This window comes from Cervus elaphus, chromosome 5, assembly GCF_910594005.1.
Source record: "Cervus elaphus chromosome 5, mCerEla1.1, whole genome shotgun sequence".
NCBI lineage: Eukaryota > Metazoa > Chordata > Mammalia > Artiodactyla > Cervidae > Cervus > Cervus elaphus.
In genome coordinates this window covers 63,419,431-63,436,549 of record NC_057819.1, presented here as the reverse complement: position 1 = coordinate 63,436,549, position 17,119 = coordinate 63,419,431, and the positions used below count along the sequence as shown (strand labels likewise).

Below are 17,119 nucleotides of genomic sequence, written 5' to 3'. Positions count from 1 at the left end.
TGTATGCAGGTCAGGAAGCAACAGTTAGAACTGGACATGGAACAACAGACTGGTTCCAAATAGGAAAAGGAGTATGTCAAGGCTGTATATTGTCACCCTGCTTATTTTAACCTATATGCAGAGTACATCACGAGAAATGCTAGGCTGGATGAAGCACAAGCAGGAATCAAGATTGCTGGGAGAAATATCAATAACCTCAGATATGCAGATGACACCAGCCTTATGGCAGAAAGTGAAGAAGAGCTAAAGAGCCTCTTGATGAAAGTGAAAGAGGAGAGTGAAAAAGTTGGCTTAAAGCTCAACATTCAGAAAACTAAGATCATGGCATCTGGTCCCATCACTTCATGGCAAATAGATGGAGAAACAGTAGAAACAGTGAGAGACTTTATTTTGGGGGCTCCAAAATCACTGCAGATAGTGGCTGCAGCCATGAAATAAAAAGACGCTTACTCCTTGGGAGAAAAGTTATGACCAACCTAGACAGCATATTAAAAAGCAGAGACATTACTTTGCCAAAAAAGGTCCATCCGGTCAAAGCTATGGTTTTTCCAACAGTCATGTATGGATGTGAGAGTTCGACTATAAAGAAAGCTAAGAGCTGAAGAATTGATACTTTTGAACTGTGGTGTTGGAGAAGACACTGGAGGTCCCTTGGACTACAAGGAGATCCAACCAGTCCATCCTAAAGGAAATCAGTCCTGAGTGTTCGTTGGAGGGACTAATGTGGAAGCTGAAACTCCAATACTTGGGCCACCTGATGCAAAGAGCTGACTCATTTGAAAAGCCCCTGATGCTGGGAAAGATTGACGGCAGGAGGAGAAAGGGACGACAGAGGATGAGATGGCTGGATGGCATCACCAACTCAATGGACATGAGTTTGGGTAAGCTCCGGGAGTTGGTGATGGACAGGGAGGCCTGGCCTGCTGCCGTCCATGGGGTCGCAAAGAGTCGGACATGACTGAGCGACTGAACTGAACATGGCCCCGCCCGTCAGAACAAGACCCAGTTTCCCCCTCTGTCAGTCTCTCCCAACAGGAAGCTTCCATAAGCCTCTAATCCTTATCCATCAGAGGGCAGACAGAATGAAAACCACAATCACAGAAAATTAACCAAACTGATCACATGGAGCACAGCCTTGTCCAGCTCAATGAAACTATGAGCCATGTTAGCTCAGAGGAGACCTTAACAGAAAGTTCCAAGTGGCTGCTACCTATGAACTCAAGTAGACACAAGAGTCAGTCCAGGTGCCAATGTTCATTTAGACCAGCTTACTTGATATTCATTCACACGTCAAATGGATCCTGTCAGACTTAAGCTGTCACCATCATTAAGATCTGTAATTGACACTGGTAAGGAACATGGATGAAATGAGAAGGATAATAAAGCTCAGTCACTACCAAGTCAAGTATACTGTGTCTCCCTTCCTCGGTTTCTATCAGTTGTAGAAGAAACAGACAAAAGATGACATCAGCCTGTCACTGACCTTATGCAGAGCTGGAGCCAAGACCGGTACCAAGAACCCGTTGTAAATATAATTGACAAGCTGATTACGAATCAAGGGGTGGGCCACCTAAGAGAGAAACAAACAGGCATGAAAAAGACAATCTTTAGATCTTCTTAAAATCAAACCTGAATTCAAAAAGGATATCCAAATGTTGGCCATTTATTTCATGGCTAAAGAATAATTCACACTTCAAACCACCATGTAATTTTTCCAGATGGTTTATTCCAGTATAAAAAAATAGTCTGGACTTCCAAATTTTAAAACCAGTAATTTAAAATTTCTGTTTGAAAAAAAAATAAAAAACATATAATAAATAGACTGAATATGTACATGGGCTCATAAATGAAAGTCAACAACCTGGAATGGATAATTTTTGCTCTATAACTTCATCTATGTCCTATCTCAACTTGTGACTAATTTTAAAAAAATAACTGTCAAAATGGACAGTTAAAACCATTTATTTTGTCAGCAGAAAAAATTTCTCATTTTGAAATGCATTCTCTGATAAAATCATTTATATTGGGGAGGAAGGCATTTAGAAAATCTTTTCATAAAAAACAGTAATGCTAAAAAGCAGAAAACATTATCAGAGGTACAACATTTCCTATATTTAACTTTCAAAATATATTTAGTATGGATAAGCCTTACTGACGTCTTTTATAAATACAATCATCCCCAGTATCTATGGGGAATTGGTTCTGGGATGACCAGCCCCCACTGCCACAATACCCAAATCTGTGGATGCTTAAGTCTCTTATAAATAAAAATGGCATAGTATTTTCATATAATCTACATACATCTTCCCATATACTATAAATCATCTCTAAATTACTTTATAATGGCTAATAAAATACAAATAGTTGTAACCACAATATAAATGCTATGTAAATAGTTGCTGGCATACAGTAAATTCAAGTTTTGCCCTTTGGAACTTTCTGGATTCTTCCAGAAATACTTTCAGATCTGTTGGTAGAATCCACAGCTGTGAAACCTGCAGATGCAAAGGTCAACTGTAATCTTTGCAGTAGTACCCCCAAACAAAAAATCTTAAAAGCATATGGCTTCAGTCTCAGAATATGATATAAACTATATCATATCTCTGTTCTCAACCATGCTTGTTAGCTTTCTCTTTCTTTAAAAAAAATAAAAACAGAGTCAAACAATAAAGTAAAAAGCAATTTCTAGGGAAGTGCGGCTAGATCTTTAAATTACTGATAATCTCCCTCTCTGTGTACATTTGGGGAGAAACTAATAGTTACATCTTTTTTATTTCTACAAACTTCCACAAGAGAAAATGTTGATAGACTGTAACACTAAAGGAAAAAACAACTTAAGATGTAATCCATTTATCTTATACATAAATAAAATCTCCTTTGACTTAGCAATAAAAATGAGACGGGAACTGAAGTAATTTACTTGCATTTTCTTCCAGAAGCTATTTTTTCATTTGATAGAGAAACAGATTATAACTAACATTTTCCCCCTTACAATCACCATAAAGAAATTTTATTTCTTAATAAATCTAGTATTAAGGTAATATTTGTCCTATATAGAAATAAAACATTTTTCAATGAAAACCTACTACACCCTTAAGTATATATACAATCTGATTTTTTATTGAAAACAGTAACAAGAAATTTGAAGGTAAAAATCTAATCAAAAAGCCAAATATACTTGAGTTCAGTGGCTGTTCTTCCCCCGAAGCAGGCCAATTTCAAAGCAAATTTAATTTGTGTTGTTAAGAAGATGCTTAACGTCTTCTAAATTCAATTGAGATAACAATATCCTTTATGTAGTATGCACAATTAAGCAAAATAAAGTGTTTTGCTTTGTAGACTCCCAAGAAGACCTTGAAGTAAAAATGGTATAATTTGGAGTACTTAGAAGCCTAAAAATATCTATTTAATGAGTCCAGCATTGAACTTATTTTTGATGGTTAAATGGCTAATCAAAACAGAATTAACACTTTTTATAAGGAAGATAAAGGAAATATACTCTTTTTTTTTCTCAATTAAAACTTCCCCCAAACCTATAAACCAACATTTTTACTCATTCCAGGACATTCAACAGGTTTAAAGAAAAGCATCAGTGTTCCACAAACGCTGACTGCAATAAGAGAAGGAACGCCGATGTGATCAGCTGACTCAGCATATCGCTGTGTCCTCAAAGACCGTGGTGGACCCTGGCCGCTCTCACCTGAATGACGGCGTTGCAGAACTCCAGCGAGTTCATGAACTGCACCAGCGGCGGGAGCAGGAGCCAGTCGTCCCTCAGCAGGCAGTGCCACTCCTCGCCCTTCTCCTCCAGCTTGGTAGGCAGCGAAGAGTACAGGCCGCTGAGCCCCGTCGCAAGCACCTGGGTTCAGAAACGAGAATGCAATCAGTACTTCCCCTGGGTTCTTCACCTGCAGCTGTGGCTCCCACTCGACGCCACTGCCGCTGGCCCGGACTGCACTTCAGGTAGCGAGGGGTTCCCGCCTGAGAGGCTGTCAGCCTGGAGGGAACCCAGAAGGATGCTGGAAGGAGGCGGGAGGAGGAACAGGAGCACCGGGTCCTCGGCTGATACCTCCACGGATACCACGGTACCACGGGCTGCTGATCTCTCCGGTGCCGGCCAACGCTGGGCTGGGGTGCGGGGAGGGAGACAGACCCAAGATGAAGGAAACACGGTTACGGCCCCCAGTGTGTGCAGTAGAGGAGCGAACTCAGCAACAACGTGTTGTGTCCCACACCACTGAGTGCACACCCAGACACGGCCCACACCCCTGTCCACCGGGAGCGCCTGAGACTCAGGCGGCCGGGGCAGAAGGCGTCACAGGAGAACCACGAGCAGCTGTATGAGAAAGATTCCGGCAGGCGTGGTCAAGGTCGTGGCTGACACACGCTGTTGCCACTCTAGAAGGCACGCTCATCTCATCTCCACAGTCTAGAAGAAACCCCTGGGGTCACGGGTCAGATAGATGTGATGACGGTATTTCAAATCGAGCTGGAGAGGTCTAAACTGAAGCATCGGCAGTGGGGAAAAAGGATTAAGAAACGGCAGGCGCACATATCAGGCGGAGGGGGGTGCTCTAACTGAAATATCCACCAACCCAGTCTTAACCCAAAGGCAGGAGGTTTACCTCCTCCCCCTGCTCTGTTCCTGGGTAACGCTGCCAGCGCTCGGCTTCAGTCACCGCGGATCAATGAGAACTCCAAACTGTCACGTTTTCCAGCTTGGTCATTAAGAAAATGCTGATGCCTTAAACCAAGACAGAAACATACAAAATGCAGAAAAAACTAGCAGACACTCACTTATGCTGAGTGCCTGCTAGCTTTACCTTGTGGAAAACGGACCCAAGGAAAACAGTGGATTTCACGGTACATGGAAGTGATGCTAGCCAGCACCGTAGGGATGCCGACCTGGCAGGTGTGCAAAGGATGGACAGGAAGTGCCCAGAACAGAAGCAAGGGAGTGACCTGTGAAAGGTGCTGCTCTAGGGTAAACCTAAGGTTATAAGGAGCTCAAACAGGACAGAAGCATTCAAGAAAACAGCCCCTTCTGAGTTAGGCCCAGAGAAGACATAGCAAAGCATTCACCAATCTCACAGACTAATAAGAGATAACAGGCAATTATAGGAGTGTAATAAATGCTCAGACTACATCAGAGAAAATATGTCACTGTGGATAAACCCAGACTTGGAGTGTTAGGAGCATGAAATGTTCTCAGAAGAAGTGATACCCAAGAGCTGCTGAAGAATGAGTAAGAGCCAAAAAAAGTTCTTATTGAGCTTTATTATTTTTAAAAGTTCTTATATTGTTGGAAGCAAGAATATTTGGAGCAGAGGATGTGAAAAGCATGAAGGAGCAAAAAAAGATGGCACCTTCCGGGAATGAAGAGAACTGCAGTATTACTGGAGTGAAGATTTACAGGTGGAAGGAGCCTGGCGAGGCATGCCTGAATCAGACCCTGCAGTATTCTGCAGGTCAGACACAGAACTGAAGGGACAAACCAGTGGAAAGCCCAGTAGACAGAGCTCTGGAGCCATCGCATGGAGATGAGACCTCAATTCAGTTCAGTACAGTTCAGTCACTCAGTCGTGTCCAAATGTTTGCAATCCCGTGGACTGCAGCACACAAAGCTTCCCTGTCCATCACCAACTCCCAGAGTTTACTCAAACTCTGGTGTCATGTCATCCAACCATCTCATCCTCTGTCATCCCCTTCTCCTCCTGCCATCAATCTTTCCCAGCATCAGAGTCTTTTCTAATGAGTCCATTCTTCACATCAGGTGGCCAAAGTATTGGAGTTTCAACTTTAGCATCAGTCCTTCCAATGAATATTCAGGACTGATTTCCTTTAGGATAGACTGGTTGGATCTCCTTGCAGTCCAAGGGACTCTCAAGAGTCTTCTCCAACACCACAGTTCAAAAGCATCAATTCTTCAGTGCTCAGCTTTCTTTATAGTTCAACTCTCACATCCATACATGACTGCTGGAAACACCATAGCTTTGACTAGATGGACCTTTGTCAGAAAAGTACTGTCTCTGCTTTTTAATATGCTGTCTAGGTCATAACTTTTTTTCCAAGGAGTAAGCATCTTTTAATTTCATGGCTGCAGTCACCATCTGCAGTGATTTTGGAACCCAAGAAAAGAAAACCTTTCACTGTTTCCACTTTTTCCCTATCTATTTGCCATGAAGTGATGGGACCAGATGCCATGATCTTAGTTTTTTGAATGCTGAGTTTTAAGTCAACTTTTTCACCCTCCTCTTTCACCCTCATCAAGAGGCTCTTTAGTTCTTCTTCACTTTCTGCCGTAAGGGTGGTGTCATCTGCATATATGAGGTTACTGATATTTCTCCCAGCAATCTTGATTCCCACTTGTGCTTCATCCAGTCCAGCATTTTTCATGATGTACTCTGCATATAAGTTAAATAAGCAATACTTATTTAACTTATACAATATACACAGCCTTGACGTACTCTTTTCCCAATTTGGAACCAGTCTGTTGCTCCATGTCTGGTTCTGACTGTTGCTTCTTGACCTGCATACAGATTTCTCAGGAGGCAGGTAAAGTGGTCTGGTATTCCCATCTCTTTCAGAATTTTCCACAGTTTGTTGTGATCCCCACAGTCGAAGGCTTTAGCATAGTCAATAAAGCAGAAGTAGATGTCTTTCTGGAACTCCTTTGCTTTTTCAACGATCCAACGGATGTTGGCAGTGTGATCTCTGGTTCCTCTGCCTTTTCTAAAACCAGCTTGAACATCTGGAAGTTCACGGTTCACATACTGTTGAAGCCTGGCTTGGAGAATTTTGAGCATTACTTTACTAGCACGTGAAATGAGTGCAACTGTGCGGTAGTTTGAGCATTCTTTGACATTGTCTTTCTTTGGGATTGGAATGAAAACTGACCTTTTCCAGTCCTGTGGCCACTGCTGAGTTTTCCAAATTTGCTGACATATTGAGTGCAGCACTTTCACAGCATTATCTGTTAGGATTTGAAATAGCTCAACTGGAATTCCACCACCTCCACTGGCTTTGTTCGTAGTGATGCTTCCTAAGGCCCACTTGACTTCACATTCCAGGATGTCTGGCTCTAGGTGAGTGATCACACCATCATGATTATCTGGGTCATGAAGATCTTTTTTGTACAGTTCTTCTGTGTATTCTTGCCACCTCTTATTAATATCTTCTGCTTCTGTTAGGTCCATACCATTTCTGTCCTTTATTGAGCCCGTGTTTGCATGAAATGTTCCCTTGGTATCTCTAATTTTCTTGAAGAGATCTCTAGTCTTTCCCATTCTGTTATTTTCCTCTATTTCTTTGCATTGATCACTGAGGAAGGCTTTCTTATCTCTCCTTGCTGTTCTTTGGAATTCTGCATCCAAATGGGAATATCTTTCCTTTTCTCCTTTGCCTTTCACTTCTCTTCTTTTCTCAGCTGTTTGTAAGGCCTCCTCAGACAGCCATTTTGCCTTTTTGCTTTTCTTTTTCTTGGGGATGGTCTTGATCACTGCCTCCTGTACAATGGCACAAACCTCCGTCCATAGTTCTTCAGGCACTCTATCAGATCTAGTCCCTTGTCTATCTGTCATTCCCACTGTATAATCATAAGAGAGTAGACAGAATGAAAAGCACTATCACAGAAAACCAATCAAACTGATCACATGGACCACAGCATGGTCTAACTCAATGAAATTATGAGCCATGCGTGTAGGGCCACCCAAGATGGACAGGTCATGGTGGAGAGTTCTGACAAAACATGGTCCACTGGAGAAGGCAATGGCAAACCACTTCCGTATCCTTGCCTTGAGAAGCCCGTGAACGGTATGAAAAGACAAAAAGATGAGACCTCAGGCTTTATACAGACCAGAGAGAGAAGGGAAGGGAGCTTCAGATGGTGAGCTATGACAATCCATGGTGCCTGACATCAGACAGGGAAAGTCAGGAGGTGTGGCTCCAGGTATGCCATACTTGGAAAAAGTATCTACCAACTGTCGCCTCCCCCTTTCCCCTGGCTTGTTCCCACAGCGCCCCCTGCAGCCCTCCGTACAGCAACTGCCTTCCTTGCGTGCGTTAGTTTAAGGTCTGTCTTCTCCATCTCCCCTGGCCTGACCAGTTCACTCCCGTCCACCCTGCAGACTGGGGTGATCTGCCAGTCAGACCCTAGCAGTACTTTCCCTGAGTAACACAGCCGTCAATAATACAGGGCGGACCTGGCCACCGGGCACCAGGAGGTCTGGGTGCAGAGAAACCGGATGACAGACGCCACGGGAGGGAGTGGGGGCGGGGCTGGAAGGGGTGGGGCGGGGCACAGCAGCCACGGCTGAGTGTGTGAGGGGGCAAGGGAAGGAGATGAGCCATTTCAACACTGGAAAATCAAAAGATCATATACACTTCTCTGTTCTGTGTCCTAGTGACCTTCATTAACTCATTCATTCAGTCTCTTGTTTAAAATAAAAGTCGCTGAGCACCCTCAGGACAGGCGCGATGTTAAGCACAGAGTATACAGCAGGCAACAAGACAGCCCGTGTATCTCTTTTTCAAAATCAGGGCATCTGCAGTCCCAAGAAAGAATGTCCCCTATTTAAAGCATTTAACTCCTTGTCAGCAAACCCAAACAAATCACTTTAATTCCTGTTTTGAATGTGACCCCAGTGAGCTCCTTGTTATAAATCAGAAACCTCTGGCAAGAAAGAACAGAGACCAAAAGTTCTCCTTGAAGGGAAATCTAATCTTGATGCCCCATTTTTAAAATCAATTACATTTGCTAACTCATGCTAAATTAACCACAGAAGAAAGGCTTTAATTCTGCATACTCCCGATTCCTTAACCACTTTGAGCCTTTCAAGATGAATTCATAAAGACAGGCTTAATTTGTCTGACTAAGAAGCTGGGAATAACTTCAGTATATCAATATAATTACAGCAACATTAATTTTCAAATTACATCCATCAGTGACAGTAATTAAAAATAACACATACCTAATATTCACTTTTTTTAAAGAGTGTCCTGAAAAGGGCATGGCTGAGACGGGAACTCCACCCGCCTGCACGGGAGGACAGTGCAGTGTGTCCCCTGGACGCCGACAGCTGTGCGGTTCTCGCCTCTAGAAGCGGAGCCAGAGAACAGACCTGCAATTGTCTCCAGCACAGCAAAGAAACATGGGAGAGAAGAGTCTGCAGAATGAAGAGGACTACATGGTCTTAAGAGCAAGACTGCAAATCCTTTCTGCTAAATATTTATCCTTTCCAAGACGTTGCTCAGATTTCAGATTCCTTCATCCAGTCTACATGCATTTCTAGAACACCAACGATAGGCCAGGCACCATGTCAGGACTGGGGAACAAGCACTGAACAAGTCTGACCAGGTGAGACGGAGGAGACAGCTGATTAACCGGTAAATGCAAGAAAGACTGTTACTACTGGTGACTACTTCCTGCTGACCTTTATTCACTCATCATTCAAAAAAACAATGCAGGGAATATTATGGGAACAGGAAGAAGAGAAAGGAGAGGCAACAACAGGTTTGCAGATAATTTTGCCAAGAGTTTAATGATATAATCTAAGACAATTTTAACTTAAAAATTCAAAATATATATTGACATTCAACAGTTAATATTTTTAAATGCTCATCCATTCTTTTAGCCCTTTATTAATCCTGACCACCAAAAAGTGATGGTAAAACATTATACTTATTCCCAACATAGTAGCATCACCACCCCCTCCCCACCACCACCATTGTTTTTGGCTGTGCCGTGTGGTATGCACAATCTTAGTTCCCTGACCAGGGATCAAACCCGATCCCCTGCACTGGATCACCAGGGAAGTCCTATAATCCAATATTTTTAATTTATCTTTTCTCAAGTCTTAAAAAAAACGAATGACCACATAAAATGCTAAAGATGACCAACAATGAGAAAAGCAAACTATGTCCCTGACAGCAGGACAGAGCAGCATGCTAATTGCTGAGACCATAGATTTCAGTATCAGATGACCATGGCTTTGACTTTGCCACTAACAGGCAGTTATTAAAGCCCTCCAAAGCTCAGTCTCCTCACTGAGTTGTTGCAATGATTAGAAGAAATCATGCATGTAAAGAAGTGGACATCATGGTTTATACACAGCAACGTTTCCAATGGAGGGGGGAAAAAAATGACGAGCACAGAGCAGTGAACCATCAGGAAAGGTTCACCTTTAACTTTAAACACCTAATAGTACCCAGTTAATTTCAGCAAAAGCAAAGAAGACTGTCAGCAGATGGCTTTAGTCTGAAGCTAGCAGCGAAACACCTGGTAGGGACCATTTGCGACAACATGCCAAAATAAAAAGCCTCATAAATTTTAGATATGGGATAAATAACTTTCTACCTGCGGCTGTGTACCTAAAGGTTGCTTATTTCAATGTGCATTTCCAAATGTATATATAGGCTGTTTTCAACTTCTGCCAACATGTAACAAGTGACAAGGGCTTAATCATCAATACTTGGTTTTAAAAAATCATAAGAAGCGAGGGTCATTCAGAGTCCCCAACCATTCGTGGGCACTAAATTCTTCCCTAGAGTATCCTTATTATCTTTCTCTTCTTGGGAAAACACATCCTGAGACAAGAGGCAGAAACAGCAAGCTCTTCCTATAAACCACAGAACAAAAGTTTCCAAAAGTGGTCCAGTTTCCTTAAAGAGCCATTACTCTTTCCAAAGCCTGATGCTAACACACTTTGACAATCATACTAATTAGAAAAAGCTTTTTGTCAATTGTGGTCCTTAGCCAGATGGTTAATAGAGTATGCTTTTATCTTCAACATAAAGAGGTCTTTTTTTTTAAATTATGTTGTCAGATGTAATTATAGAAAACTGGGAACAAATGAGATTACGGGATCTATCCTAAGGGGCAACTTAACACAACGAAGCACTGTGTTCCCTTCTAGCAAATAAGGTCAGCTGGAGATGCTTTTCCTCCAATTTTAATGAACTGTGTTTTAAAACATGTTTTTATAAAAGCAACAACTACTCAGTGAAATCTACCTATAACTTAGTAAGTGGAAATTTAAACACTAAAAATAGGCTCTATTCCAGTCCAAACATGCTTAAATCTTTAAAATATGAAATATTACGAACATGTAAAACAAAATAGAAAATCATCCCCAAGATTTAACAGATTTAGTTTTGCCATATGTTGGTCCTTTAATGGACCAGAACTTGGTGGTCCGGAGTCGACGATGAGAAAGTGAAAGGAGGAAAGAGGCTAATATTCCCTGGGTTACGCAGCCAGCTTTCGCGCCCTAGGGAATCAGCCAGAAATAGAGAGATAAAGAGAAAGAGAGGAAGAGAAAGAAAGAAAGACACGGGGACCAAAGCTCTGATGGAGCAAAGGTGTTTTAATCAACATGGCGTGGGCATATATACTGTAGTTTCTCTCAGCAAAGATAAAGATTAAAATTCCAGACTTACAAAACACAAGGCGATCCCTATTAAAGAGAGAAGAGGGTACTTATCACCATAATGAGAAACTAACAAAGGAAATGCCTGGATTCCTCAGCCCTGGGAAAGGTGTGCCTCTCCTCCTAATTCCTGAATATTCAGGAATTAATAAGGGCCAGAGGGTTCCTGACAGATCCATAACAGCACATGGGAAGCCTCCTGTTAAATGCTTCCTGACAGCCACAATTTCTTCAGAGTGCTCTTTATTTTTCAAAAAACAAAACATTACAAGTAGAGCTAAACCCTATTCCAATCTCCATCATCTCTCCTTCCTTTGCACCCAAAAGTAACCACAGTTCTGAGCTTAATATGTATTATTTCTGTGCCTGTTTCTGTACTTCTACTGTATTCATATGTATCAAAAAAACAGTACACACTAAGATGTTGTCTTAAAAGTTTACATAAGTTTTATGCAAATGTTAACATTACTATATGGAACATTTTGCTCCTTACTTTTTTATGTTTTTAGATTTTATGCTTTTTGCATTTAGGTTTATTGGTGTTCACACATGTAGGTGCAGTTACACGCTAATAAATGTGAAATGTAATTCATTTATTTTTTATTGAACTACAGTTGACTTGCCTTCTGCAGCGGCTCAGGGGTAAAAGAATCTGCCTGCAATGCAGGAGCCACAGGAGACGCAGGTGCAGTCTCGTCGGGAAGATCCCCTGGAAGAGGGCACGGGAACTCACTCCAGTATTCTTGCCTGGAGAATTCCAAGGACAGAGGAGCCTGGCAGGCTACAGCCCAGAGGGTTGCAAAGAGTTGGACTTGACGGAAGTGACTTAGCATGCACACACAGTTGACTTATTATTAGTTTCAACATAATTCAACACAGTAACTTGATATTCTTATACATTAGACTCCATTCAAAATTATTATAAAATGTTGACTATATTCCTATGCTGTACATAACATCCTTGTAACTTATTTTATACCGAGTAGTCTGTACCATTCACCCTATTTTGCCCTGATCCTAGCCCCTCTCCCCTCTGATGACCACTAGCTTGTTCCCTGCATCTGTGAGTCTGTTTCTCTTTTGTCATATTTAGGTTCCACATACAAGTGAATACATACAGTATGTGTCTGTCTCTTATTTATTTCCTAAGCATAATACCACCCAGGTCCCTCCAGGCTATTTCAAATGGCAAAATTTCACTCCATTTTTATACAAGGAAAACAAAGCACTAATTCAAAAAGACACAGCCACCTGATGTTCACTGCAGCACTATTTATAATAGCCAAGTTATGCAAGCAACCTAAGTGTCCATCAAGAGTTGAATAGATAAAAAAGATGTGGTAGATAGATAGATATAGATGCAGTGGAATAATGCTCAGTGATTCATTCATTCTGAATGCTGAGGAGTATTCTGTTGACATCGTATATACCATTTTATCTTTTTCTTATTTCTCTTTTTCTCCTTCAAATCACTATTCCACAGAATATCTCTGTGCATGTACCCTTGTAAACATGTGCCAGGCTTCCCTAGGGGAGATATCAAGAAGTGAAGATGCAGGACTACATGGCACGCAAACATTTCCTTGAAAGTGAAAGTCGCTCAGTCATGTCTGACTTTTTGAGACCCCACGGAATATACAGTCATGAAATTCTCTAGGCCAGAATACTGGAGTGGTAGCCTTTCCCTTCTCCAGGGGATCTTCCCAACCCAGGAATCGAACCCAGGTCTCCTGCATTGCAGGCAGATTCTTCACCAACTGAGCTCTCAGGGCAATATTGCCATTCTGCTTTCTTGAGTTACTGTACCAACGTGGTGTTACTGGACGTCTTAATGGTTAGCCACTCTGATGCCATTGCCTGTTGTCTCACTGTAAGTTCATTTGTATTTACTTGATGCTAGGGAAGATGAGCATATTTTCATATGTATCAGGTTTGGGAACTGCTGGTTCATATCCTTCATGCACGTTTCATCATTTTCTTACTAATTTGTAGTATCACAAATATTTTTATGTATTTTGGGTACCAACCATTTGCAAATAAATACGTGTGTAACATACGGGCTTCCCAGGCGGCACTAGTGGTAAAGGGCCCACCTGCCAATGCAGGAGATGTAAGAGATGCAGATTTGATCCTTGGGTGTTGCTTTTCTTCTTACATCTTTTCTTTATGATTATTGCTTTATACAAAGTCTTAATATTTTATCACTCATGTACAAGATAGGGGTTAAGCATACGGGTGACTGAGTCAGACTGCTCCGGTTCAAATCCTAACCCTCTCTCTTACTAGCCATGTGGCCTTGTATGAATTTACACCAAGTCACTCACTGTACCTGAATTTCTTCATCTATAAAAGAAGAATAACACTAGTTCCAATAGTTGTGAGAAATCAATGAATTAACACATATAAAGCACTAACAATAGTAGCTGGCATATAGTTAGCTCTCAACAAATATATTACAGTTATCATTATTCATATAATTATTTCAGCTATTCCCAGGTAGCGCAAGTGGTGAAGAACCCACCTGCCAATGCAGGAGACATAAGAGACTTAGGTTCAATCCCTGGGTCAGGAAGACCCCTTGGAGGAGGGAATGGACGCCCACTCCACTATTCTTGCCTGGAGAAAACCAAGGACAGAGGAGCCTGATGGGCTACTATCCACTGGGTTGCAAAGAGTCGGACATGACTGAAGCAGCTTAGCATGCACGCATATGATATTTAGCATCAATTTGCCATGTTCCTTCAAAAACTCTACTGGGATTTTAAGTCATGTTAACATCTCACCAATTATACCTTACAATTTACAAAGGGGAAGTTTTATCTTTACAACCCAGGGATCGAAGGATTACCGCCTTAAACAACCAAGTGATCACCTATGCTATCACGAACAGTGGTCCAACCTGACATGTGCTTCCTGCCGTGTATGGCATCACCTATAAAGTATTCTTACGAAATGTACTTAACCTAAATTTAACCGGGCATTTAGACCTAACTCCCAATTTTCAGGAAATACCAGTGATAGGAACCAGTCAAACTACATAAAGAAACAAACCTAGAACGTGGAGTGTTCTAAAGAGACTGGCTGAACTCTTACAAGGTCACCGCCATGAGGATAAAAACGGCAACCTGTTGTGAATTAACAGACCAGAGATACACGACAGTCGGAAGTATACAGTTTGAAATGTACCTTGCATTGGACTCTAGTTTGGGGTGGGGGGTGGAATCTGTAAAAGTCATTTGCGGCATAACTGGGAAACTGGTTATTAGATCATATTATAGAACTACTGTACAATTTTCTTAGGTATAATAACAGTAGTGTGGTTGTGTAAGAGCGTGTCCTTATTTGGACACACACAAGGAGATACATATTAAAATACTTGATGTCTATAATTTAATTTCAAATGGCACAGCAAAAACAAACAAAGAGCACAGATGGTAAGTATACCAAAGTATGACACATATCAACAACTTTGAATTTAAGCACTATGTATATGGTGTTCCTTTTAGTATTCTTTCAAATTTCTGTATTTCGTTCCATTTCTGTGTTCTGCTTTTTTCCACAATAAAAAGTTGTAAAACATAAATTGTGTTAACTTCACAGATTGATTTGCAGAAAAGCATTATCTACACAGTATCTACAAACGGCAGGGCTTTCCATCTATTTCTGTCTTATTTTATGCCCTTCAATAAAGTTCCATAATTTTCCTTGCAAAGCCTTTTACATATTTGTTGGATTTCCTCAAGATACTTTAGAATTGTGATGCTTTTGAAAACAGTACCTTTTTGAAATTGCCCTGTAGATACTGACCGAGGGAACTGCCCAAATATTTTGATTTGTTTCAATACCTGCACTCCTTCTTGGACAGTAGAACTACTCGAAGCAATTCAAGTAAGCCAAACTCAAAATCTCTGCACAGCCCCCTCGTGACAAAGTTCGTTCTTTAATGAGCCTCTGTCGTCACAACACTGCTCAGATCCAGTGCCTCTCCTATCCTCATTCCTATCACTCTTGCTTCTAGACCCTAATGGGTGTCCCTGCTTCCTTAACAACTCCCAAACTTACATGGTCAGATTAAACTACAAGAATCCTGACTATGCTGCGTTCTTCATCAAACTTCTCCAAGATCTCTCCAAACTGAATGAATACGGTAACTGTGGGAGGCAGACTAACCCCCACAAAGCTGTCTACATTCTAATTCCTGAGTGTATGAACAAGTTAGGTTCTATGGCAAAGGAAAATTAAGGATGCAGATGGAAATAGGGGTGCTATTAGCTAATCTTTAAGCAGGGATGATCTTAAAAATCTTTAAATTCTGGATGATCCAGGTAAACACAACATAATTACAAGGGTTCTTGTGGAAGTGGAGAGGGAGGCAGAGGAGCAGAGTCGGGGGAGCCATGACTCCAAAAGGATGGTGAGAGAGATGTCATACTGCTGACTGTGGAAGGGAAGGAGTGAGCCATGAGTTGAGGGATGTGGGTGGCCTCTGGAAGCTGGAGAAGGTGAGGAAAAGGACTCACCATGAGAGTCTCCAAAAAGGAGCAAGCCTTGTCAACATCCTAAGGTTGGCCCAGTAAGACCTGTTGGACTTGTACTCTATTGTAAGATGATACTACTGTAAGATAAGCATCAGTGTTATTTAAAGCCACAGAGTTTCTGGGAATGTGTTACAGCGGCAATAGAAAACTGATACAGCTGCTAGGAAGCTGCTGTGTGTGGCGCAGGAAGCTCAGCTCAGGGCTCTGTGAGGGCCGAGAGGGCTGGGATGAGGGTGGAGGTGCAAGGGAGGCTCCAGGGAGGGGATATGTGCATACACAGGGCTGACTCACTTCACTCAACAGCAGAAACTAGTGCAGCACTGTGAGGCAATTACACTCTAACCAATTAGTTGTGGGTCTTTTTTAAAAGAAAACTTGTGAAGTAATTAGCCTCCAACTAATAAAAAAATAAAAAATAAATAAAAATAAAAGAAAACTAATACAGACACTCAGATTCAGGGTGAGAAGTTACACTTTTGCCTAAAGGTATGTTCTTTTAAAAGGATTTATATCTAGTTTATAATACTGTTGAAGGAAATAAGGAAAGGAGATTTATTATGCTGGCACAGATGAGTGGAATCAGTTCTTTACTTCCCATCTGACTCTCGGTCTTTGGGGGAAATGGCAACCCACTCCAGTACTCTTGCCTACAAAATCTCATGGACAGAGGAGCCTGGAGGGTTACAATCCATGGAGCCACAAAGAGTTGGACATGACTGAGTGACTGAGCCCACACACACACTTTCTGCAATTTCTGATTCTGTTGGTCAGAAGCTGGAAGAAAAGAGACATATGGTGCCCTGAACTTAACTCTATTTCTCAAAATTTTCACTCATTTGTTCCCCCTAAAACAAATATTCATCAGACACTTCGGTGACCTCAATTTGTTTGGTTTATTAATAAAGACAGGAATTTAGTATTATAAAGAAGATTGCTACTCTTGAACCTCAAAGCCAAATACAGCATGTCAATCACTAGCATGGCTATTAGCACCTGGGGCAAAGCAGTTCTTTGCTGTGCTTGACCATTCCACAAACTACTGGACATTAAGCATCCCTGGCCCCTGCACACTAAAGGCCAGACGACTTCCCTTCCAGGCCCCCATGTCTCCTGACAACCAAACACACCCCACATACATTTCTAAATACCCTCGCT

The 17,119-nt window shown here is 41.6% G+C and overlaps 1 protein-coding gene across 4 annotated transcripts in view; it reads right to left on the bottom strand.

Moving 5' to 3' along the window:
• Positions 1 to 17,119, bottom strand: part of FHIP1A (FHF complex subunit HOOK interacting protein 1A) — a 291,239-nt gene that overhangs the window by 69,775 nt on the left and 204,345 nt on the right. For all 4 annotated transcript variants that reach the window (XM_043902607.1, XM_043902606.1, XM_043902605.1 and 1 more), the window contains 2 exons: positions 3,701 to 3,859; positions 1,484 to 1,570 (listed from right to left, as the gene is read on the bottom strand). In XM_043902607.1, coding sequence (XP_043758542.1) covers positions 1,484 to 1,570; positions 3,701 to 3,859 — 246 coding nt within the window. The remainder of the gene's footprint in view (positions 1 to 1,483; positions 1,571 to 3,700; positions 3,860 to 17,119) is intronic.